The 26,762-nt window shown below is 40.5% G+C and overlaps 1 protein-coding gene across 1 annotated transcript in view; it reads left to right on the forward strand.

Annotated features, from left to right (window-relative positions):
* The first annotated feature begins 15,366 nt into the window (after positions 1-15,366).
* The window catches only part of LOC135877798 (mucin-5AC-like), a 50,521-nt gene continuing 39,125 nt past the window's right edge, over positions 15,367-26,762 (forward strand). The window contains exons 1-14 of the mRNA XM_065403349.1: positions 15,367-15,439; positions 16,996-17,067; positions 17,546-17,807; positions 18,210-18,324; positions 19,354-19,444; positions 20,469-20,578; positions 21,197-21,413; positions 22,068-22,193; positions 22,741-22,858; positions 23,310-23,448; positions 24,083-24,193; positions 25,116-25,185; positions 25,858-25,995; positions 26,082-26,246. Coding sequence (XP_065259421.1) covers positions 15,367-15,439; positions 16,996-17,067; positions 17,546-17,807; positions 18,210-18,324; positions 19,354-19,444; positions 20,469-20,578; positions 21,197-21,413; positions 22,068-22,193; positions 22,741-22,858; positions 23,310-23,448; positions 24,083-24,193; positions 25,116-25,185; positions 25,858-25,995; positions 26,082-26,246 — 1,807 coding nt within the window. The remainder of the gene's footprint in view (positions 15,440-16,995; positions 17,068-17,545; positions 17,808-18,209; positions 18,325-19,353; positions 19,445-20,468; positions 20,579-21,196; positions 21,414-22,067; positions 22,194-22,740; positions 22,859-23,309; positions 23,449-24,082; positions 24,194-25,115; positions 25,186-25,857; positions 25,996-26,081; positions 26,247-26,762) is intronic.

Raw genomic sequence — 26,762 nt, forward strand, 5'->3', positions numbered from 1 at the left:
CAGGAACTACCAAGATGAGATGAGCTTACAAGATAATGTTGTATATAAAGCAGCCAAATCATAATACTCAGGTGATTGAGAACAGAAACTCTATGTTGTGTGGTTTGCAGAATGGCTCCAAACTACCTCATTATTGGAGACTACTATTCAGACTTCTAGGAACTAGACAACCTGTCAGAAACTACCGCAGTGACTATCATAGACCAACCAATAAAGTATTTCAACAGCCACCGTATCACAAACTGTTTAACTTCAGAAAACAGACCCCAGATGACCTGCGGTGAGCTTGTGCAATTTAGCTGGCAATGGGAATTCAGTCATAGCCCGTCATCACCATATAACAGTGAGTAAGGGTATCTAGCCTATAAGATATCATTCATTTTATATATATATATATATATATATATAGTTGAATATTTGGTGGATACAGTTCTTGTGAATACTGGATATATCAACAGAAATCAGAATCTGTTACCAAATGATCTCCAAACAGAAAAAAGGGCTACATTTGTTGGATAATTTCTTTACAATGAACAATGTTATCAGCTCTACTGTCTTGCATAAGCAGTAAATGTGTCAGTATCACGTATGAATGTTTCATTATGGTTTATGTCAATAGTTTTATTTTAAATAAGGGTGTATATTTGTTTGTGATTTACAGTTTTAATCACCATGAGAAAGTATTCAAGGGTGGACCATGAATTGCTCATCTCTGTATGCTTGGGACACCTTATTCAGTGCAAACAAAGTTGGAGAGTCCAGGCAATTCTTGGGCTAATCATAGTTAACTTCCCTAATGAAAAACCTCAGAAAAGACCTTTTGACTTCTTTGTGTGGATTTGCTGACCATAGCACGACAATTTCTAATTTTCTCTGTACAAAAGGATTTCATGTTTTTCAAAAAGCAATGTAAGAAGCAGCAGCTGGTTTGTGGCTGTCAGTAAGACTGGGGAGCCAATAATTTTCACAGCATTTGGGCAGCAACTCCCCTCTTCTCCCTCCAAGATCAAAGGTTCACTAAGAACCCACCATACACTGAGGATAAGAAAGAATCATAACTTTGCTGTGGTTTGATTTTGCAAAATTTAAATGACTGGTTTGGGTGTTGCTAATTCAACTGGATTGAACTCAGGTACCATTTTCAATCAATTCCCTTAAGCATCTGCAAGTTCAGAAAAATAAAAGATGGTCACAACTGGAGCTGGTTTTGATTTTCTTAAACCTAAACTAAGGATTGGTTTGAATCCAAGCCCCATTTATACAAATTTTCACATTTGAGCGGGCTTGACATTAATGGGTCCTTATCCATTATATTTACATATGATTGTATGAGTGAAGTCTTGACCACTGTAGACCAACTGACTAAAATGGTGCATTTCATCCTCTGTGACTGCCTACCTTCTGCTGAAACAATGGCTCACTTCCTGATGGTGCACATTATCCATTACCATTGACTTCTGAACCATATCACTTTGGACCAAAACCTGCAGTTTGTCTCATACTTTTGGCATGATATTCTCCAGTTATTGGACATCCGCACTTTTCCCTTCTCTGCGTATCACAGCCAGCCAGATGGGCAGACAGAGAGCGTAAATCAGTACTAGAGCAATATCTAAGGTGCTTTGTCAACTACCATCAAGATATATGGTTCTCCCTCCTGCTTTATGCCGAGTTCTCATACAACTACACGGACCATGCCTCCACGTGGAAGAGGTCCTTTTTTGCAAATTACAAGTTCCACCCTCACTTCCACCTAGCCTTGCCAGCAGCTTCCCCTAACCTAGCAACCGGCAACTGGATCCAATGAATTCATCATCTCCAGGAGGACCTTAAGAGCCACTTTGAAGACACAAAAAAGGACTACAAGCAGTATTCAGACTGTCAATGCCAAGAAAGCCCATCTCTGATAGTGGGCCAAAAGGTTTAGCTTGCAGCAAAATATCTCCATACCAACAGGTCATCCCACAAGCTAGGGCACCAGTTCCTCAGACCATTCCAGATTTGTCAGCAAATCAACCCTGTCACCTTCAAATTGCAGCTCCCGCCATCCCTTAAGATACATCCTGTTTTCCATGTATCCCTCTTGAAACCTTCTATGGAGAACCCCTTTCCCAACAGCTACCCCCGCCAGTCCAGGGCCAAGTGCATGAGAAATATATAGTCTGTGCTATCCTCAATCCTAAACTGCAGAGGGGGAAAACACTACTAACTCTTTGATTTTCAGGGCTGTGGACCTGAAGCACACTCCTGGGAACCAGCTGCCCACATCCATGCCCCTGACCTGGTAAAAAGAGTTTCGTCAAGACACACCAGGTCTGGCAGCAACCCAGAGGAAGGGCAATAACAAAAAGATCCTTGGGAAGGGAACCCAAGTGTGTGGAGCCCAGGAGAGCTGACATTCTCATATTGCCACCAGGAGGCTATGCAGAGCAACATCCAAGGAACACTGTAGCGATTAGGTGCTGCAAGAAGTACTGCCCAAAGTGTCCAGAGTGACAGCACCCTGTGGCCTTCTGATTGGCCCATGTTCACTATTTAACACTGGAGGGTAATCCAGGAAGTAGTCTGGGTAACCACACACACTTCTGGCCTGATGTGACTCCAGATCTCACCTTACTTTCTGATCTCCAGTCTCATATCAATGCAACCAGGAAGATGTACTAACAGGACTTTCAGGGATTAGCGTCATAGCTGAGACTATTCTAGTGTACGAATGCAGAGAGAGCATGGTGAAAGCTGTGGCAGATCACAACCACAACCTCATCTGTCTGCTAAAAAGAGCCATGGAAATAAATCTAAAACTGAATAAAAACAAAACAAAATGAAATTGCAATTGACTGCAATCTCCTACATGAGACACTCGCTGAGCTCCCAAAAACTACAGCCTGACCACCAAAAGATAAAAGCAATACTGCAGTTGTGCACACCTGAAGATATTAAATCAATTCAGAAACTAGATTTGTAAACTATCTGACAAAAATTCTTCCAAGCATCTTTCTACTGACCCCTGAGGTGACTAAAGGACAGAGGTGCAGTATGTACATGGCTTCCTCAACATGATGTAACTATCATACATATCAAAGATCTGTGACTAATTATTTCATCATAAAATACTGCAATGCCAATGAAGAGGCAACTATGCAGTGGGAAGCCAGTGAGATGGGACCTGGGGCATCACTCGAACAAAAGGGACAGCAGGTAGCTTTCACGTCAAGGCCATTATCACTAACAGAATAAAGATATGTTCAAATTGAAATTGAATTTCTTGTAATTGTGCTCACTTGTGAAAAATTCAACCAGTATGCAGAAGCACTGGACAACTTTTGAGTATAATGTAGCCATAAGCCACTAGCGAACACTTTTTAAAAAAATCCACGGCTAGCAGACCCAAAACACTATCAGCTACTGAAGCTGCAATGCTCTAATTTAGATGTATGCTACAAGAAAGGGACTGAGATGTACATATCTGACTTCTTATCCAAAGCGACCTTGCAGCATGAAAATATGGCAACTGAAGAAGAATTTGAAATCCTCAGAAGACACAGAAAGATCTAGAAAGCATCAACTAAATTAGTTATATACCAGTTTCATGGCAGGAGCTAGAAAGAATCCAAGAACAAACTATATATGACACAGATGTACAAGTGCTCATGTCCAACATTGTATCAGGATGGCGAGACACAAGGGATGAATCCCCACTGGCCTCCCAGGAACACAGGAACTACCAAGATGAGATGAGCTTACAAGATAATGTTGTATATAAAGCAGCCAAATCATAATACTCAGGTGATTGAGAACAGAAACTCTATGTTGTGTGGTTTGCAGAATGGCTCCAAACTACCTCATTATTGGAGACTACTATTCAGACTTCTAGGAACTAGACAACCTGTCAGAAACTACCGCAGTGACTATCATAGACCAACCAATAAAGTATTTCAACAGCCACCGTATCACAAACTGTTTAACTTCAGAAAACAGACCCCAGATGACCTGCGGTGAGTTTGTGCAATTTAGCAGGCAATGGGAATTCAGTCATAGCCCGTCATCACCATATAACAGTGAGTAAGGGTATCTAGCCTATAAGATATCATTCATTTTATATATTTATATATATATAGTTGAATATTTGGTGGATATAGTTCTTGTGAATACTGGATATATCAACAGAAATCAGAATCTGTTACCAAATGATCTCCAAACAGAAAAAAGGGCTACATTTGTTGGATAATTTCTTTACAATGAATAATGTTATCAGCTCTACTGTCATGTATTAGCAGTAAATGTGTCAGTATCATGTATGAATGTTTCATTATGGTTTATGTCAATAATTTTATTTTAAATAAGGGTGTATATTTGTTTGTGATTCACAGTTTTAATCACCATGAGAAAGTATTCAAGGGTGGACCATGAATTGCTCATCTCTGTATGCTTGGGACACCTTATTCAGTGCAAACAAAGTTGGAGAGTCCAGGCAATTCTTGGGCTAATCATAGTTAACTTCCCTAATGAAAAACCTCAGAAAAGACCTTTTGACTTCTTTGTGTGGATTTGCCGACCATAGCACGACAATTTCTAATTTTCTCTTTACAAAAGGATTGCATGTTTTTCAAAAAGCAATGTAAGAAGCAGCCGCTGGTTTGTGGCTGGTAGTAAGACCTGGGAGCCAAATGATTTTCACAGCATTTGGGCAGCAACTCCCCTCTTCTTCCTCCAAGATCAAATACACTGCAAGGTTTACTACAACCCACCACACACTGAGGATAAGAAAGAATCGTAACTTTGGTGTGGTTTGACTTTGCAAAATTTAAATGACTGGTTTGGGTGTTGCTAATTCAACTGGATTGAACTCAGGTACCATTTTCAATCAATTCCCTTAAGCATCTGCAAGTTCAGAAAAATAAAAGATGGTCACAACTGGAGCTGGTTTTGATTTTCTTAAACCTAAACTAAGGATTGGTTTGAATCCAAGCCCCATTTATTCAAATTTTCACATTTGAGAGGGCTTGACATTAATGGGTCTTTATCCATTATATTTACATATGATTGTATGAGTGAAGTCTTGACCATTGTAGACCAACTGACTAAAATGGTGCATTTCATCCCCTGTGACGGCCTACCTTCTGCTGAAACAATGGCTCACTTCCTGATGGTGCACGTTATCCATTTTCATGGGCTTCTGAACCATATCACTTTGGACCAAAGCCTGCAGGTTGTCTCATACTTTTGGCATGATATTCTCCAGTTATTGGACAGTCACACTTTTCCCTTCTCTGCATATCACAGTCAGCCAGATGGGCAGAAAGAGACCCTAAATCAGTACTAGAACAATATCTAAGGTGCTTTGTCAACTACCATCAAGATCTATGGTTCTCCCTCCTACTTTATGCCGAGTTCTCATACAACTACACTGACCATGTCTCCACGTGGAAGAGGTCCTTTTTTGCAAATTACAAGTTCCACCCTCACTTCCACCTAGCCTTGCCAGCAGCCTCCCCCAACCTAGCAACCGTCAATTGGATCCAATGAATTCATCATCTCCAGGAGGACCTTAAGAGCCACTTTGAAGACACAAAAAAAGGATTACAAGCAGTATTCAGACTGTCAATGCCAAGAAAGCCCATCTCTGATAGTGGGCCAAAAGGTTTAGCTTGCAGCAAAATACCTCCATACAAACAGGTCATCCCGCAAGCTAGGGCACCAGTTCCTCAGACCATTCCAGATTTGTCAGCAAATCAACCCTGTCACCTTCAAATTGCAGTTCCCGCCATCCCTTAAGATACATCCTGTTTTCCATGTATCCCTCTTGAAACCTTATATGGAGAACCCCTTTCCCAACAGCTACCCCCGCCAATCCAGGCCCAAGTGCATGAGAAATATATAGTCTGTGCTATCCTCAATCCTAAACTGCAGAGGGGGAAGACAGTACTAACTCTTTGATTTTCAGGGCTGTGGACCTGAAGCACACTCCTGGGAACCAGCTGCCCACATCCACGCCCCTGACCTGGTAAAAAGAGTTTCGTCAAGACACCAGGTCTGGCAGCAACCCAGAGGAAGGGCAATAACAAAAAGATTCTTGGGAAGGGAACCCAAGTGTGTGGAGCCCAGGAGATCTGACATTCCCATATTGCTACCAGGAGGCTATGCAGAGCAACATCCAAGGAACACTGTAGCGATTAGGTGCTGCAAGAAGTACTGCCCAAAGTATCCAGAGTGACAGCACCCTGTGGCCTTCTGATTGGCCCATGTTCACTATTTAACACTGGAGGGTACTCCAGGAAGTAGTCTGGGCAACCACACACACTTCTGGCCTGATGTGACTCCAGACCTCACCTTACTTTCTGATCTCCAGTCTCATATCAATGCCACCAGGAAGATGTACTAACAGGACTTTCAGGGATTAGCGTCATAGCTGAGACTATTCTAGTGTACGAATGCAGAGAGAGCATGGTGAAAGCTGTGGCAGATCACAACCACAACCTCATCTGTCTGCTAAAAAGAGCCATGGAAATAAATCTAAAACTGAATAAAAACTAAACAAAATTGAATTGCAATTGACTGCAATCTCCTACATGAGACACTCGCTGAGCTCCCAAGGGCTACAGCCTGACCACCAAAAGATAAAAGCAATACTGCAGTTGTGCACACCTGAAGATATTAAATCAGTTCAGAAACTAGATTTGTAAACTATCTGACAAAAATTCTTCCAAGCATCTTTCTACTGACCCCTGAGGTGACTAAAGGACAGAGGTGCAGTATGTACATGGCTTCCTCAACATGATGTAGCTATCATACATATCAAAGATCTGTGATTAATTATTTCATCATAAAATACTGCAATGCCAATGAAGAGGCAACTATGCAGTGGGAAGCCAGTGAGATGGGACCCGGGGCATCACTCGAACAAAAGGGACAGCAGGTAGCTTTCACGTCAAGGCCATTATCACTAACAGAATAAAGATATGTTCAAATTGAAATTGAATTTCTTGTAATTGTGCTCACTTGTGAAAAATTCAACCAGTATGCAGAAGCACTGGACAACTTTTGAGTATAATGTAGCCATAAGCCACTAGCGAACACTTTTTTAAAAAATCCACGGCTAGCAGACCCAAAACACTATCAGCTACTGAAGCTGCAATGCTCTAATTTAGATGTATGCTACAAGAAAGGGACTGAGATGTACATATCTGACTTCTTATCCAAAGCGACCTTGCAGCATGAAAATATGGCAACTGAAGAAGAATTTGAAATCCTCAGAAGACACAGAAAGACCTAGAAAGCATCAACTAAGTTAGTTATATACCAGTTTCATGACATGAGCTAGTAAGAATCCAAGAACAAACTATATATGACACAGATGTACAAGTGCTCATGTCCAACATTGTATCAGGATGGCCAGACACAAGGGATGAATCCCCACTGGCCTCCCAGGAACACAGGAACTGTCAAGATGAGATGAGCTTACAAGATAATGTCGTATATAAAGCAGTCAAATCATAATACTCAGGTGATTGAGAACAGAAACTCTCTGTGTTGTGTGGTTTGCAGAATGGCTCCAAACTACCTGTCAGAAACTACCGCAGTGACTATCATAGACCAAACAATTAGTATTTGGTGGATACAGTTCTTGTGAATACTGGATATAGCAACAAAAATCAGAATCTGTTACCAAATGATCTCCAAACAGAAAAAAGGGCTACATTTGTTGGATAATTTCTTTACAATGAATAATTGTATCAGCTTTACTGTCATACATTAGCAGTGAATGTATCATTATCAAGGATAAATGTTTCATTATGCTTTATGTCAATAGTTTTATTTTAAATAAGGGTGTATATTTGTTTGTGATTTACAGTTTTAATCACCATGAGGAAGTATTCAACGGTGGATCATGACTTGCTCATCTCTGTTTGCTTGGGACACCTTATTCAGTGCAAACAAAGTTGGAGAGTCCAGGCAATTCTTGGGCTAATAGTAGTTAACTTCCCTAATAAAAAACCTCAGAAAAGACCTTTTGACTTCTTTGTGTGGATTTGCCGACCATAGCACGACAATTTCTAATTTTCTCTTTCTCTTTGTCTGAGTGAAGTAGTTATGATATACATGGTTTTAAAGGTGATATAAACACCTTAGGTGAATTTTGTATTAAGTTAGTATAATCGGTGTCTTTTATCTTGTATGTTTTCAACATAAAGAGAAAAAAATACAGTTGAATCAATTAGGAGAGAGTATGCCAGGCACTGTAATTACTGATCAGCTAACAGATGATGTTATATTTACTGTTATACAAGCCAATGTTAATGACCAATATCTACTATTGTAGGTTTTAGAGGTTAAGTTTAGATTTAAAGAGTCAAAAAAATCTGGACTCAGTTCCATTGCCTTCAACGGACCCAGGCTAATTTACACCTACCAGTGACCTGGCCCAAACTAATTGTACATTATTTTGACAATGAGAGGCTCACTCTTAAGGCTTTAGGTTTCTTGAAATATTAAAATGAGAAAAATGGAAAGTACAAGAAAGAAAAAAGAAAAGGTATCATCACCTGCATGAACAAGTAACATTCCCTTACGCAAACCACATATTTCAGTTTCACTGCCTGTGATAATACTGGAAAGCAGTCCCTGAGAGAGGGATTCAGACTGAGTACCTCTTAATTATAAGCAAGATAAGGTCTTGTAAAAACACAAAGTAAACTTGTGTTACTAAAACACTTTCAACCTTGTTTTCAGGGTTTTTTCCTTGGTAATTTATTATACCATATCTATCTAGACTCCATATGGCCGTCCTCCCCATAGTATCTGAGCATCTTTGAGCATCTAAGATAATTTATTCTTTAACCTACAAATATCACTTTAAGTAACTATCCATTTGGCTGATAAACTTTTCTTTTGCTGCATACTCTTTAATTGATTTGAGGCCGTTACAATCAGTCAACTCTTACAGCCTGACAGTTTTTGCTTTTCACTTTCCATCAGATGGAGTGAACTAAAATTTCTCCAGACCCCTCAACCATGAGTAACAGATTTCTGATTCCTCAAACAGAGGAGATTGGAAACAGAGGTCTATGCAACTGGGTAGGGTGGACATTGGAATTTCACTTGGATGTTGTTATTTTATTGGAGAACAAAGATTTCTTGTTGAATCAGCCAAAGACACTTCATAGCAGATGACATTTTGAGCTGACATTTACAAGTCAAAATACCTGATCACTTTATTTTTAATACACGTGCTCATGCAGAGACTAATGTGCAGCAATTTAGTGAAACCAAGCAATACAGCGCACCGTAAAAGATCACATTAAAGAGGAATGTGCATTCCTGTAGCCACAAAGAGTAGTGAAAAGCCAGAGCTGAAGAGGAGGTGCTGAAAAGGAAAGAGGAGGGGAGGGATAGCTCAGTGGTTTGAGCATTGGCCTGTTAAACGCAAGGCTGTGAGCTCAGCCCTTGAGGGGGCCACTTAGGGATCTGGGGCAAAATCAGTACTTGGTCCTGCTAGTGAAGGCAGGGGGCTGGACTCGATGACCTTTCAGGGTCCCTTCCAGCTCTATGAGATAGGTATAGGAGCACATGATATTAATGTTCTGCCTAGCATCATCCCCAAATGACAAGTTGTGGTGAAAGGAAGCCAGATCCAATCCTATTGGGGTACCTAGTATTGTTAACACCTTTCTCATCCATGTCCTTTCCCATCTGAGCTTAGAGTGCACCCAGTGGGATTTTGGCTATCTCCTGCTCAGTGAGGGAAGAGCTCTCTGTGTCCCCACCAGCCCTTCTCCACCCGCTAAGACAAGATCTGTGTCCAAGGGCTTAAAGTAATAGATGACTCCCACAGAAGACTATGGGCCTGATGCTGCTCTCATTTACACTGGTGCAAAACTGGTCTAAATGAGGGAATGGGCCCTTGGGACTGTTCTGTCTAGTGCTGACACAGTGAGCCCTACAGCCAGCATTCTGCACTCTTTTAAGCTTAGGTTTTGCCGTACTTTTGCTCCCTTGCTAATACATTGGGCCAGATTCTCCACTGGCCTGCATCTTGCACAGTCATTTACACCAAGCATCTTCTCACATCTTAAGCTCGCCTCCACTTCTCAGCACATTTTTCACTTCTTCCCCAGGGAAGCAAGTTTTTTGCTACATCAATGTTAAGAGCTTTTAGTGGCACTGAATGTCATGTCCTGAATAATAAGCATCTCAGCTACCCCAGTGACATCTTTGTTTGTTTGGGAATCACTGACTTCTTTGATCTTAATTAAAATCTTATGTTCATGAATATTGCAGGTATAGTTTCTTACTATTTCCTTATTCTTTGGCTCTTATCCCAACAGGGCATCAATGTCTGGAACCCTATGCTCCATGAAGCACTGGCAGAATCCATTTTGTTAGGATAATTTATTTTTTTTACATGCTATGATTTGAACACAAATTGTCTCCCAGGGTATAAAAATAGGGTTCCATGCTTAACTATGGGAAGTTGTGCTTGTGTTTCCTAGCATACACTGATCACTAGATTGGCCCCAAGAAGGAGTCCTGACTCCTAGCCATGGTGTCACAAGAGACCAAAGAGGCATCAATTGATTTCAGCCTCAACTATAGGCCAGATAGAGCCCCAGTTGGCGTGTGCATTGAAGTGCATGGAGCTATGCTGATGTAGAACAACTGTTTCTATGTGTGTCTGAGTAAATTGAAAATTCTGTTCTTGCACTGAAGTCAGTGGAGTTACTCCACATTTACACCATTGTGAGTAGAGTTTGGCTCTAAACATCCAATTGCAGAACAATGGTTCTGATTCTCTACAGCCATGTACCTCATGTAGTAATTTAAAGCTATTCAAAGCATAGGCGTCGATCCCGTGGGTGCTCCGGGGCTGGAGCACCCATGGGGAAAAATTGGTGGGTGCTCTGCACCCACTGGCAGCTCCCCGACCCATCCCCCGCCCCAGCTCACCTCTGCCTCCGCTCTGCCTCTGCCTCCTCCCCTGAGCGCGCCGCCGCATCCTGCTTCTCCCCCTCCCTCCCACTGCTTGCGCCATGAAACAGCTGTTTTGCGTGGCAAGCGCTGGGAGGGAGGGGGAAGGAGGAGGAACGCGGCACGCTCAGGGAAGAGGCGGGGCCGGGGCGGGGATTTGGGGAGGGGTCCAATAGGGGCAGGGAGGGGGTGGAGTCGGGGTGGGGCCGGGGCAGGGGGAGCGCAAGCACCCACCGCTGCCAAGGAAAGTTGGCGCCTGTGATGCAAAGCAGCTGTAAAACACTGCCCCCATTAGAATTTATACGTGGGTGGCAGATTTTACATCCACTTCACACTCCCTAGGCCCGATTCACCACTATGTCCTTCCACTTTTAGACAGGTGTAATTCCATTGAATTCAATGGAATGATAGCGTCTTAAAACTGAAGTAATGTAGTGGTGCATCTGGTCCACTTTGTACCAGTACAAATCACTGCACAAGTGGAGAATCAGACCGTAGGGTATCAAACACAGGACTGGCCCTAGTAACCAATAATATCAGAAGTTGCATGGGGCACCTACAGGGAAGGGGGCAAACAGAAATGCCAACTCTGTCACTTCTGAGCACAGCATAGAACACGATAGATTGACTAGAACTATATGTACAACAGTAGCAGGATGCCCAATTTGACATACTGTAGATATCTTGTTCAAATATCTAAACAAGCCTAAAGTATATTTATCTAAAACATTTAGCCGGTTTGAGCCAACACAAAAACTACATGGCATTTGCCTTCTCCACATACAGATGTATTGACATTAATTACAGGTACTGGCACAGAGTAAATTAATGTCCTATGGGCAGGAAGTCCAGGTTTTTTTCTTTTCTTTATTCCATTTTCCAGGGCTTCTGAACCATGAAGAGGTAAACAACTTATTACTGACTCTTCAGATATGATTTCATCAGACATCCTGGATGTCTCGATAGGGATCATATACCGTGCATGGTATAATAGAAAGGCTAGCATGTTGACCTTATGACTAACGCTTGCGCATTTGGCCACCATCTGGAATTCAGTCCAAAAATCTATTAGAATAAAGTTTGAAAGTGTTATTCAGTTTTGTTCATTTTAGTATAATAAAATATTCCATTAGGAACCTGTATTCTTAACATTACATGGGACTGTTGTTAAAAAACAGTTGTACTAACAGCACTTAATGGAATGTAAAAGGGAGCCGAGGTGCAATGCAGTAGCATGCAGAGTGTTATAATTGAAAGCATTATGATTAGGGAGAATGTGTTTCCATTTATAATTGCAAGCAGAGATTTTGAAAAAAGCCTAAGACGGGGTGGACAACCTGAACCTGAGAAGGAGCCAGAATTTATCAAAGTACATTGCCAAAGAGCCACAGTAACACATCAGCAGCCCCCCGTCAGCTCCCCACCCCCACCCCCAGTGTCTCCCACCCGCCAGCAGCACCACTGATCAGCACCTAACCCTCCATCCCTGCGCCTCCCGCCCACCGCAATCAGCTGTTTTGTGGTGTGCAGGAGGCTGGGGGGGGGGGGAAAGAAGGAAGAGGAGCAAGGGCGCAGCAGACTCAGGGAAGGGGCAGGGGCCTTGGGGGAAGGAGTGGAGTGGGGCTGGGGCATGGGGCAAAGCCAGGCATTGAGCAGTGAGCACCCTGTAGCACATTGGAAAGTTGGCGCCTGTAGCTCCAGCCCCGGGGTTGGCGCCTATGCAAGGAGCCGCATATTAACCTCTGAAGAGCTGCATGTGGCTCCGGAGCCACAGGTTGCCCACCCCTGGCCTAAGAGAATTAGATGCCCATTTCCCACTGAAATTCAGCCCCTAACTTCCTTAGACTCCTTTGACTATCTCAGCTGTAAGAAATTATAGCTACTTAATATCCCAGTTGGTCAGGCAGAAGGGCTCCAGACTGGCCTGTGAGAGGTCACCAGTTTGAGTCCCACCAGACATGCTGGAGATAATACTTTCCCATTCTCCTGGAAATTTCCTCTCTCCTACAGTTTACCTGTCTTATCTCCACTTCCATATATCCTCATCTGCATGATTTTCCTCCAGCCACCTGCAAGCTAGACACACAGTTGTGACTTCTCCTCTCCCCCTACACACATCAGACATGTGATCTTTCAGCTATCCCCCACACACACTCTCTCTTTCTTTGGTGCAATAGTCCTCCCACCCCATCCCACACAATGAACACACAAACACAGGCATGCACATGGAAAGAGTGGGTACATGCACATGGTGCTGACTCCTGACTCGGTCTGCCAGCTCCATTCTTACAAACTAGCAGGAGATTGAAAATGATAAGAATCAAGCTCTAATATGCTCTCAGAGCAGGAATATCATCAAGTACACTCCTCTGTGGGCTCAGAAAAACAGAGCAAACAGATACTACAGATAACTGTTGCAATGTTTATGTTATACCTGACAGGTGTATAACCATATTGGTGATCCTGACCAACACAATGTACTGGACTGCATGTTGGCTTTTGCCCAGTTCATCAGGGTTTTAAAGAATGCCAAAGCCCTAAATTTGAAGATTGATGGGTTTTTTCCCCTAAATAAAAGGAGTAAATTTTAAAATGGAAGATTTAAAAGGCATAAAGCAAGAGTCCAGAAATGTTGGCATTGTCTCTTTAAATATAAATTAATTCACATTTTTAAAATGATAAATTATTAATATCGGAGGTAACAATTGTGGAAAGGATTTGCAGGTCCACATCTGTGATCAGTACATTAACAGGTCTTGACAGATTTCTATTAACACAGAACATACACATACAGGGCCACAGTCAACACTCTGTTATACCACTTTTAGCTGTTGTAATTCCAATGATGTGAATGGAGTTAAACTGGAGCAAAATTGGAGTAACACATTTGAGATTGAATCCCACAAACATGATCACCCTGATTCTCCTTTCCCTTAAACTGGTGTTAGGCTGCTTGAGTTCAGTGGAATTACTCCCGATTCAGACTGGAGCGTGTGAGAGCAGATTCAGACCCATAACTGACAATGGGATGACTCAGCAGTGTATGGATGTGATTCTAGTTCAGCAGACTGCCAAAGTAAAAATGTGGGGTCCAGATTTTCACAGTAACTCATCTCTGAATTTGGATCCAGCATCTAAAACAAAATGGAGTGAAATCTTGTGAAGACAATTAACTTCTCTGGTTTTTACCTCAACCCTCTCAGGATTCCCTCTTACCATTGTCGTATGATGAGTTGAGAATCCACAGGCCCCCCAACAATCACGCAAGTGTTTCTGGGGTCTGAACTTCCAGTGGGTGGTGAGAGCAGTGTGGAGTGGACTGCAGTGTTTCTCACCACCCATGTCAATATGAAGGTCGGGTCAGGTTCCACCCTCAGTTAGACCCTTGTGAAATTACAGGGACAGTGGCCTGAATTTGCAGGACACAGAGAGGCAGCTGGGGAAGCGCCCAACTAATACCCCTCAATAGTCCACGATGGGGGTGGGGGCCCCATGGGCTTCCTCCCACAAGACAACAATCCTGAGTTGAGAATTAAGGTGGAAATGGGGCACTGGGAAAAGAGTTTTGGGCAGAACTGAAGGTATAACCTAGCAGGGACAGAGCCTAATTTCTACTTTCAAACCTTGGCAGTAGAAATCAGCCTTCGATGGGCTCTGGAAGCCTGGAAGATAAACCCAGAGCCACACAACTGGAAAATCTGAAGAGTGTTTGGATCCAGAGTGCAGGGTTTGGACCAATCTTTAATATAATCAGGATAAAGCATGGATAAAAACAGCTCAAATCTCCCCAGGAAGATGCATAATGCTTGTTGTCTATGCAGCATGGAGAAATTCTCACTGTACGTGCTCACATAGTACCTGTCCTTTAGGGCTACAGGTCGCTTCGTATCACAAAAAGAATATCCACATCATGAGGCACCAAATTGTTTCTAAAGCAAGGAGGGTCCCCCATGCTGAAATGTTGCATCCTCTTGAGGACTAAGGAAGAACTGGTTTTCACCAGAGAGGAAACTGGTATCATTTACAGAAACTAGAAACATATAAGGTGACCTGCCTGTCATTCAAAAAACCACCAAGTGACTCAAAAGATCTTTGACTATTTTTTCAGGATCTGCTGTTAATGGGACAGGAATTGTTCTACTGTCATTCATGTTATGTTCCTTTATTAGCCAGAACCTTTAGAAAAATAATACTCCTCCCAAAATGCAAACAAGCTTGGTCCGTCCCTGAGAAAAAAAGAGCATCCTCTGTTTATCCCCCAAACCTCACCTTCTCAGTCCCTGTGAAACAATCTGGGAGCAAAGCCAAAGTTTCCTGCTATATAAGACCCAGACAGTGCAGGTGAACTATTTCTCCTGACCAACATCTGACTCAGTATCCTTGTGCCAAACTCCACTCAGGATGGGGTTTGGTCAGGGGATACGGGTGTCCGTATGGGCCTTTATGTTAGGTGTCTGCTGTGCCCAAAAACAAGGTAAGAACTCATTCACATTTCATTTTGCTCTGAGAAAAGAAAAGAAAAAGTCTAATTTAATTAGCTCTATATGGATATAGTTTAAACAGTTTTATTTCTTTTACTTTGCAAACCTTCTAAATGGTTGCATTTAAATGAGATTTCTTTGTGTCTTTTTATTTTTGTACCAATTCCATTAAATAGTTAATGTTTGTGTATTAACTGGACTGATTTAATTTCATCTTGCCTCAAGCCAGTACAATTAACAACATTTGGATGAAGATAGCTTTGAAGATCAAAACAAAATAATAACTATCCATCTCTTGAAATGTCATGATTTCACTATCAGTTTAAAATGTTTTAAAACATTTTATTTTTGGTGAGTTTTCCACTAGGATTGTTGTTAAATCCTACATTTTTATGTAATCATAAATGTAAAAATTACCCTATACTTGATCAGACCCCCATGGTCCATCAATTCCAGTATCCTGTTAATCACACTCTGCAGTACCAGATGCTTCAGAGGAGGGTGCAAGAAACCCTGCAATAGACAGTCATGGGGTAACTTGCACCCAAAGAAAGTTTTCCTCCTCCCTCACAATTGTTAGAGGTGGTCTCAAGCTCTGAAACATGAGGGCTTATATCCTTTTCAAATTATTTATGTCTGTTAGTATCTGTTATTAATAACTCTAGTTATTCTTGTGATCCATATAAACTCTTGGATTCAGCGATATTGTGGTAATGAGTTCCCCCGCCTAACTGCGTGTTGTTGAATTTGCCACTTTTCATCTGAGTTTCAAATTTGCCACTTATATTTGCCAATTTATATTGATTCTTCCCTTGGTTTTTTGTATAATCAGACAGGGTGAACTGAAGTACCTGATCTGTCTTCTCTATGTCATTCATCATTTTGTATGCTTTGTTATTATGATAATGTTACATTAATTAGAACTAATCCCAAAAGCCCTTACTCATGTGAGTAGTCCTATTAAATGTAAAGATTACTTGCATGAGTAAGGGCTTGCAGAATTGCTCCTATTCGTGTATCATAATTGTTGCCACTTCTTGAGAAATGTTCCCATAATCCTTTGTGCTAATGTAAATTTTCTCTTTCTTGTTCACCATTCTCTAAACACTGTCAATTGTAAATATAATGATTTTCAGTGAATTTTGTTCTTCATAAAAGTAAGGGCAGGCAGCAAATTGAATCAGGCATAAAATGGAGCAAGTAAGAATTGTACAAGCTTTTATTTAGAGTTCTGCACCTCAGCACTGATCCTTTGCTATTCTGGCCCAGGGCCTCTTCTGGGCAGAAAAAGTTATTTCTACTGGATAATGATAACCTGACAGGTGGTTTTGTGATATGGACAGGTGGAGACTAGACTGAGGCCACCAAATTCCTTTTCTCTTGCATCCTACTGTTATGCAAGTGTCTCTTTCTCACATTCTCTGAGTAGAATGACTACAAAATAAGGATGCAATCCTGCTTGGTTAGAAAATTTTAAGGCGGGTGGATTCCTCCCACTACCACCACCCATAAACTTTCTATATTGATTTTTTTTCTTATTTGTCTGCAGCATTTACTACTAATACTCCATCTGGAACAGTGAACTTCATCCCGCCATTGACAACAAGCCCAGTAATAACATGTAAGTTAAGCAAATAGTCTCAAAAATTCCTCCATCTTTCTGAAGTACTGATCAGAAAGTTAAAATAAACAGGGAAACAGACTGATTAATCAAAAAAAATGGGTAGATCAGTGGTGTAAGGAACAAATAGCTGGATAAACATGATATGATGGCAAAACAATGAGTTGATTGATAGGTAGATAGGTGGGCAGACATATGATAGATAAGTAGAAACCCAGAAATATAGATAGGGTGGTACATTATAAATGGCAGACAGAAGATGGGTGGAGGAACAGAGATGGGTTAAATAAGTAGGTGGATAGATGGACAAATTGATTATGTATAGTGTCACAATTGATAAATGGACAGAAAATAAATGGAAGGAGACAGAGCAATGAATAAACTAAGGAAATGAAGGCTTGGGCAGACTGATATAATAATATTCACATTAAGTCAGGGAATTTCCAGTAAATTCTTACAAAGAGTTTTCAATCCACAGCCTTCAACCCTGCTCACAATGGCCGCGTATGCAGTACGTGGGGCAATTTCCACTTCAAGACTTTTGATGGGGACATCTTTTACTTCCCGGGGCTCTGCAATTACATCTTTGCATCCCACTGCAATGCTGCCTATGAGGATTTCAACATCCAAATCAGGCGCACTGTGGTGGAAAATGCTCCTACTATCAACCATATCACCATGAAGCTCGATGGGGTGGTTTTTGAAATGGCAAAGAACTTTGTTGTTGTCAATGGCAACAGGTAGGTTTAGACATATCACTGTGTGTGCTGAACATAACTGTTTCCTCAAACCAGGCATATATTTCAGCACTTTCTTGGAAAAACTTCTATGCATTTTGATAAACCATGTAACTTTAACCATACACCCATCTCGCCATTCTTCTGTTAAGATGTCACGCTATAAAGATGGGCCCAAACCAGAACGCCAGATCAAAATACCCCTGAACTTTGAGGAAGCTTGAATCCAGATCCAGATCCATATTTTTTGTGGCTTGGGCCCATCTTTTCTTTAAACTGCTTTTTCTTCCACAATACTGCATTGTCGAAGAACCCACATGGACACCTGATAACACAAGCAACCTTTTCTTCTTATTCTGCATGGCATAGCAAATACTTAGCATCTCTGATGCTTTTTTTCTCCAGGGTTCAGCTGCCTTACAGCCAGTCTGGAATCATGGCTGAGAGAAGCAGCATGTATATAAAAGTGACTGCCAAAATGGGCCTGGTTTTCATGTGGAATGAAGATGACAGCATCCTGGTAAGAATAAATTCTAGATGCTTCAGAGAATAGGAAACAGGCTATTAAAACATTTAGACTCAAATTTTTGACTGGCTTAAGAATTTGTTTGGGCACCCACTTGCACGCACTGATTCCACACTTGTGCACACAAACAGCCATGGCATATGCAAATCAAGTAGGTAAAGGTGTACAAAAGAGAAACTGCCTAAATATTTGACCATAAGCCTAAATCTTGAGAGGTAGTATGAAGATATATGGTTAGTCCCTGGATATACTTGCCCCCAGCAGTTTGGGAGCTGCTGTTTCCCCCTGCTGATTATTTCTCCCATTACAGAGCTATGATTGCATTCATGCATTCCTGAAGAAAGCAACTGTGCTGTGTTCCTAGTGGAAATCAGGCCTCCCACTTAAAATGGGAAAAAGCACTTCCCTCACTTCATTAACATAATAGCATCATTACATCAGGTGCCACTCACCTCCTCACATTTTATTTTCCAGTAGAATTCCACTGTCATAGGACTTCAGTGTCACAGTGGATTTGATTTTCTTTCTGAAGAAAAAAATAGATAGTAAAAAGGCTGATTATAATACAGATATTGCAGTGAAAACTAGTTCTGCATAAATAACTTGGATTCGATGAATCAGAAATCATATCCAAACCTCGTCCATATTCTATCAGCCAGGTTTGAATTGGTCTGCTAAAACATCTACACAACACTGATGAAAATTATGTAGGTGTAGCAGGCACAGCTGCTTGCACTGATTTTGAATACATTGTGGAATGTATCAGAGGGGTAGCCGTGTTAGTCTGAATCTGTAAAAAGCAACGGAGGGTCCTGTGGCACCTTTAAGACTAACAGAAGTATTGGGAGCATAAGCTTTCGTGGGTAAGAACCTCACTTCTTCAGATGCAAGTGAGGTTCTTACCCACGAAAGCTTATGCTCCCAATACTTCTGTTAGTCTTAAAGGTGCCACAGGACCCTCTGTTGCTTTTTATTGTGGAATGTGTATATTAACTTCTACCAACTTTTCCCCCATCATTTTAGCTGGAACTGAGTGACAAATATGCCAATTATACCTGTGGGCTTTGTGGGGACTTCAATGGTATTCCAACGTACAATGAGTTCTTTTCAAACAGTAAGTGTTAAAAATAATGACAGACTGTTGGTTTCTAGTAGCGCCAATTTCTACATGATCCATTTTTTGTGTTCTCCTGGTTATACGTCTTCAGCAGGCCTCTCTTCCAACCTGCTGAAAGATTTGCTGAGAACATCAGCACATTTGGATCTTTAGTAACTTGAATTATATATGTATTCACGTATACCATTTGTCTATTTATTTCATTTGTTAGCCAGTTAGATGTGGGCGAAATACTGATTTTCAAGCATGATTAAATATAGAAATACATCCACAGACCAAAAGACAATAACAATACCAAGCAAAGCAATCACAACAATTTTTGGTCAAGAATGTTCTATTTTAACATGCTCCAAGATGTCACCTCTAAATTATATTTATATAATTTTATATATAAACTATATTTGCAAAGCCGCACACATTTTTGTCCATAATTAACATGCAAGCATCAGCCCAACATCTCGATCCTGAGTTGCCCGATCCTATTCCACAGTGTAATTCTAGATTGGCCTACTGATTGACATAATCTTTACACTACCTTCTCCCATCCTATCTTTCTGACTTTATCACTCCCTCCTCTCTATATATTCTTCCAATCAGCTGGCTATAGGCCTCTATCCATCTTTCTTTTCCCACTGTCAGTATCACCATTTTGTTTACAAAGCTTTTAGGCAATTTATTCAAATCTCACCTTTTCTCCTAAATTCTGTCTCACAATAGTCTCTTCTATTCAAAACCTGTCTAAAACTTTCTCTTCTGTTATCTAACTACGGGGTCATCTAACCTGGAATGAGTTTGTCATTTTCCAACACAAATTCCAGTTTGCATGTTCCTGAAATTGTTTTCTGATAGAAGGATGATGTCATTCAAAGTAAATTGAGTCTATGATGTCACAGTGTTAATTTTGTCTATGGTGCATCAGTGTTAATTTTGTCAACATGCCAAATGTAATGTCTACATGAAAGAACTCAAAGAGTACCAACTCCATTAAAAATCCTATATATTATTAATGTATTTATTGCAGATGCCAAGCTGACTGCCACGCAGTTTGGAAATATGCAAAAGATGGATGGGCCAACAGAAGTCTGTGAGGATCCTACATCATCCTCCCTGAACAACTGCACAGACAATTTTGTAAGGATCTTTTTGTTTATTCATGTGTCTTTCATTTAAATGTATCCACTCTCTTTTCCTGTTTCAGGAGGGACACATGGAGAAAACTATGAAGGGATTGGAGGTAGAAGGAGGAGAATACAAGATGTCATTAAAGAATAATTTTAACAAATGGATAACCATATTAAAAACTGATCCTCTCTATTTTGACAGGTTTCAGAGTAGCAGCCGTGTTAGTCTGTACCCGCAAAAAGAACGGGAGTACTTGTGGCACCTTAGAGACTAACAAATGTATTTGAGCATAAGCTTTCATGGGCTACAGCCCACTTCTTCGGCTGCATAGAATGGAACATATATTGAGGAGATATATATACACTGGGCTATCTTGATTATCACTTCTCTTACTTAATTGGCCTCTCAGAGTTGGTAAGACAACTCCCACCTTTCATGCTCTCTGTATGTGTATATATATCTCCTCAATATATGTTCCATTCTATGCATCCGATGAAGTGGGCTGTAGCCCACGAAAGCTTATGCTCAAATAAATTTGTTAGTCTCTAAGGTGCCACAAGTACTCCTGTTCTCTATTTTGAGGAATTTGTGGATTTAATAAATTGTTCTGTTTTGTTTTCTCTCTAGGATGACATCTGCCATAAAGTATTGACTGGCCCTGCATTTTCAGAATGTAATGCACTAGTTGAGGTTAGCGAGTACATTAAGTCTTGTGAACAAGACTTGTGCCGCTGTGACCAGTCTAAGAATGCCTTCTGTATTTGTAACACCTTTGGTGAATACTCCCGGCAGTGCGCCCATGCCGGTGGACAACCTCTGAACTGGAGAACCCCACAACTGTGTCGTAAGTGTCTCTAGAACTGGCCTTCATCTGTGCTTGCCAATTAGTCAGCGACAGATTCCTATAGTTTGTTGGGGACTCATGGGAACTAAATGTTATTAAGTACTGGATTGGTTTCCAGAGGGCTCTTATATGAATTCCATACTTCGGGCCAGATCCTGGGGTGCAGCTGATCTCCCCATGGTTAAACTGTGGTCATTAATATTTATCAATGTAAATTCTGGAGTTAAATTCCCCAGGGTATAATTGGATACTTCAGTGATTTCCACAGAACTCAAATATGCATATGCACTGGAAAATTAACGCTTCCAAATTTCACTAGAAATTTAGATTCTTGAAAAGAGGGGACGGCAAAACAAACGCGCCAGAGTATATGCCTCAGAGATCTGTGAGACAATTACTCATGAATTCATAGAATTCCAGACTTTAAGTCACAAATTCAGCATCATACAGTTCTATCTGACGCACAAGTTTTTGAAAAACACACCTAAACTACAAAATATGGATTGAGATTTCCAAAATCCAAGGGATCCTTGGACCTCGGGTTTGGTGTGGCCCCATCTCTAGTGGGGAAAGGTTGAATGAGCATGCATTCTAATATGTAGCAAATGGGGATTACATTTGAATTCAGAAACCTGTCTTCCTTTAAAATTCCAGCCAAGAAGTGTCCTTTCAACATGCAGTACCAGGAATGTGGATCCCCCTGCACTGACACCTGCACCAACCCTGAAAGATCTCATGTCTGTGAAGATCATTGTATGGATGGCTGCTTCTGTCCCCCAGGCAAGTTTTTATTTACTCCCATCTTTCATAATCTCAATAAAGAGCACTAGCAGATTTACATGTAGGAGTTTAGTAGCTTTCTCAGGGGTCAGGGCTCCTCCAGCTGCCCTCTTCATGGCTTCAAGTGGTAGGCCTTTACCTGTGCACAACAAGTGACAAAACACGTGACTGAATAATTAATTTCCTGTAGATATGCAACATCTGCAAAGCAGTGAGGAACAATCAGGGACCAAAATAGAACATAAAATGCTACCCGTCTTATAGGAATGAGGTGGTTTTACTACAGCAATTCAGTATTATTCAATTGAATTCACCTTACAGGGCAGGAAACCCCTTGAAAGACCAATGGGATTTTAAAACTCCCAGGGCAAGACCCTCAGCTGGTGCAATTTGGCATAGCTCCCCTGACTTCAATGGAGCTATGACCATTTATGAGCTCCAAGACTGTATTTTATATTTGTAGTCAACTATTTAAAACAAGAAAAACTGCATATTGTCTATATGTGTAAAACACCTTTGTAATGTATCCGTTTCTTTCTTCATTTAGGAACTGTGCTTGATGACATTAACAATGCTGGCTGCATCCCCCTTTGGAAGTGCTCCTGTACTTACAATGGCAACTCTTACGCTCCAGGGACATCTTTTCACGCCCATTGCCATTCCTGGTAACTTACCTATTTTGCTGTTTCTTTTTTAGTAAAATGAATTAGTTTAATGGTTTATTATACACAATTTCATCATTAACCATCTCTGAGTGCATATTACTGACTTCCCTGCAATTCTAACAGAATCTCAAAAAAACAATGTTTGTCTCCTTTAGTGTCATTATTTAACAGGCTTTGCATTCTGACTCAAGTTAAAATAAGGATTTGTGATATATAGGTTTCTTACCTCTCCATTAAAATTCTCTCTCTTTGTTTGCTCCCTTGAAGTATTTTGACTTTTCCAAGACAAAAGAAACTGCAGCCACTCACTTATTTGCAAACATAGATTTCCCCTGAAGAAGCCAAGAATAATATGATGGGAACATCAGTAGCAAAACAACAAAACTTAATGACATTGTAACTCCTTTCCTCCAAGCTATTATCGCTGATTGTGATTAATTTCTCCTTCCAGTACCTGCAATGGAGGCCAGTGGATTTGCACAAACATTCCATGCCCTGGATCTTGTACAGTAGAGGGAGGTTCACACATCTCCACATATGATGAAAAACGTTACAATGTCCATGGAGACTGCACTTATGTTTTATCTAAGGTAAGCACCATCAGGTTTTAATAGGTCATAGAGTCCTATGCAGTTATATGGAGGAAGGAGTGGGAGGGCTGCCTGAGTCAGGACTAGAGAAGCTAACCACACTTAGGAAAGAACATTGGAGAGTTTCCTGTTAAAGCAGAAGAGCACTGTATTGAGCGAGAATATACAACAATTCATGCAAAATGTATTAACTAGTTGTGATGTTGGGAGCAAGGTAAATACTGATGTATTTCAGATTCCAGGATGTGGTAATTGTTGGTAAATGCTGAATATTTACAAGCAACTGCTGTATTTGGTCTATTTTCATAGCTGTCATACAATTCAACCCCCTTGCTGCGTGGCAACTGTTTTTGCCATGTTACTAGTCCTTGGTCATAACAGGTCAGGCAGGAAAAGATGGGGATAGAGAGTGAAGCGGAAGCACATTTTTTAGAGGGGGTTGAAACAAAACTTTGAGTCTAAACACCAGAACCAGATCCAAATTCTGTGACTAGTCCCAGTCTCTATCACTATAACACTAGTTCAAAATAGCCCTGAGCTTTGGGAAAGTTTGGACCAACCTCTAAAAAATAAATATTTTTCAGACCCGGGAACAAGCCTTTAAAGCAATAGTTGTTGGTATTGTTTTTTTCAGCACTGTAAAAATGACACATTCGCTGTTCTGGGAGAACTCCGCAGATGTGGCTTGACAGACACTGAGACATGCTTAAAGACAATAGTCCTCAGCGTTAATGGAGGACAAACTGTAAGTATCCAAAACAAGTGGTGAAAATGCTGCAAGAATATTTTATAAAAATGTGGGGAGCAAAAAGATTAAGCCAGAATGAGTCAGGGATAGAGCTTTGTTAATAATTGATTTTTCAATTCAGGTCAAAGGAAATGTTTCATTTGAGACAAAATGAAAAGATTTGTTTCGTTTTCAAGTTCTTTTTTCTTTTAAAAAAATTAATAAAACTAAAGTTAAAAAGTCATTTGGAGTCAACAAATCGAAACAGTTCATTTTGAATGTCAGAATGAAAGGTTTAAACTTTTTTCTTTTATTGAAACTATTTAGCAAATGCGACGTGTTTGGAAAATGTTTGTCCACTTGAATCTGCATTTCTCAGCATAAAAAAAAGTTTAGTCTAGAAAATTTCATCCAGATCTAGTCAGGGAGTGGCATTTATCCTTCTAAGGATCTGCAGGTCTGGAAAATATGTATTAGTTTTTAAAACCAAGGTAAAATAAATGTATCTTTATTTATCATAATAGTGAGGTAAGTAGTATGTTCAGCCCTGTGTTAGTTCAGTCAGAAAAGATACTTTATTCACAAAACAGGAGAGAAGTTCTCTTTCTATTAAGTAAACAATGACACCATGATCTTCTTGGCTTCTCCCTAAAACTACCAGCTGCACTAGATGTAAGTCAGTTCAGATACAGAGGCTCTGCATCACTGCAAACCAAGATAGCCTGACCACTACTGCAGCTCTGTAAAGGACAAAGAATGATTCTTTAAAACAATTCCCTTTCTGAAGGGAAGGCAACCGAAGATTAAAAGGAAGGACAATTAAGATTTTAAAGGAAGGGTAAAAAAATCAGAAAATCAACCCCCTTTCATGAAATTCTTTATCATGCTGATATTACCAACGCATGACATATTGTTACTTTATCTTTATCTTCCTTGCCAGATCATTGTGATCAAGCCTGGAGGTGGTGTGTTTGTGAATTGGATCTACACTCAGTTGCCCTTCTCAGCAGGTATGTTTCTCTCCCGGGGCCAATACGTGACACTCTCAAAACTTCACCTAGACTCCTGCTTATTATTTTAAACTTCAAAGGAGTTGATGTGATGTCTGTATAATGAAGAATCCCATAGCCCAGCATGTTCACACTAGATTCTCACTATGATGATTCTTGACCCAAATGGTGATTCCAGCAATAGAGGTCCAAAGTCTCATGATACATTACAGCCCGTTGTCCAACTTGTTAAGATATTAATTTGGTTTTTGCTGTCTATCCTCATAAAGAATGATCCTCACTGAAGATTTTTATGCCACCCAGACCCTGCTCATTCTCCTCTCCATAATGGACTTGCAATGATCAAGATACGAGATTAGACACTAGAACAAAATTATTCTTGTTAATGCTTGATGTAATCCAATTTTTCCCTTCATTAGTCTGTGGGAAGGAGCAGACAAAAGGAGCATTCTATTCCTGTGTAACTTTAACACAAACTTCACTTGCTAGCTCCTAGGCAGTCACAAGCAAATATTGCATTGTATTTTTCATTCAACTTTAAGCATATCTTGGCTTTACTCCACACTAGGGGTCTCTATAGTTGCAACAGTAATCCAAGAAGAGCCATAAGAATGGGGTGTTTCCAGCATTTGATCTCTTCTGAAATCTGATTATCCTGTTCTTTGTCCATAGCTAATGTCACCATTTTCAGACCCTCATCCTTTTTCATCATGGTGGAAACAAACTTTGGACTTCAACTGGAGATCCAACTTGTACCCATCATGCAAGCATTTGTGCGACTGGATCCATCTTTCAAAGAGCAGACTTGCGGTAAGTGAATGTAACAAAACCAGTGATCTGCCTGAAATCCCCATTGGTCTTGTATGAATGATTCAAACTTTGTGTTTTTTCAACAGGTCTCTGTGGAAACTTCAACAATATTGAGGCTGATGACTTCAAAGCCATAAGTGGTGTAGTGGAAGGAACAGCAGCTGCATTTGCTAATACCTGGAAAACACAAGCTTCATGCCCTAACATCAAAAACAACTTTGAGAATCCTTGTGCCCTCAGCGTAGAAAATGGTAAATCCATTATAGAAAATTGTCCATGACATGCGGGCAATTTGAAATTAGATTTCTAGTTTTCCCTATAGAGCTAATGGAAAATACTTGACATAAAGCAAAAATTAGAAGAAATAAGAGATTTTAAACATGGTAAAACATATATTTGGAATCAGAAAGAAATGTTAATAAGAGAAGAAAATTAGAGAGAAGCTAAGTAATAAAATAAGTGCAAGAATCATGGATACTTTCCAACAACAGTTTATCTTCACAGATTTAGGTTTAGTGCATAAGATGACAACTTGGTGCAGAATGAGTGTACAATAGCTATATGTTTATAAGGCTTTGGTGAATTCTTTGTTCAATCCATGGTGAGAAACTGCTTTTTCATAACTTTGGCTTTAACAAGTCTTTACCAAATGTTGCAGTGAGCAAAACAATGTGGTTGCTATGGTACAATTTCAGAATTGAGTTTACAAGAGATCATGAGTCACACAAGGGCACATTAGCACTAGGTTTTTGAGCCTAATGAAATAA

Source organism: Emys orbicularis, chromosome 4, assembly GCF_028017835.1.
Source record: "Emys orbicularis isolate rEmyOrb1 chromosome 4, rEmyOrb1.hap1, whole genome shotgun sequence".
In the NCBI taxonomy this organism is placed as follows: domain Eukaryota; kingdom Metazoa; phylum Chordata; order Testudines; family Emydidae; genus Emys; species Emys orbicularis.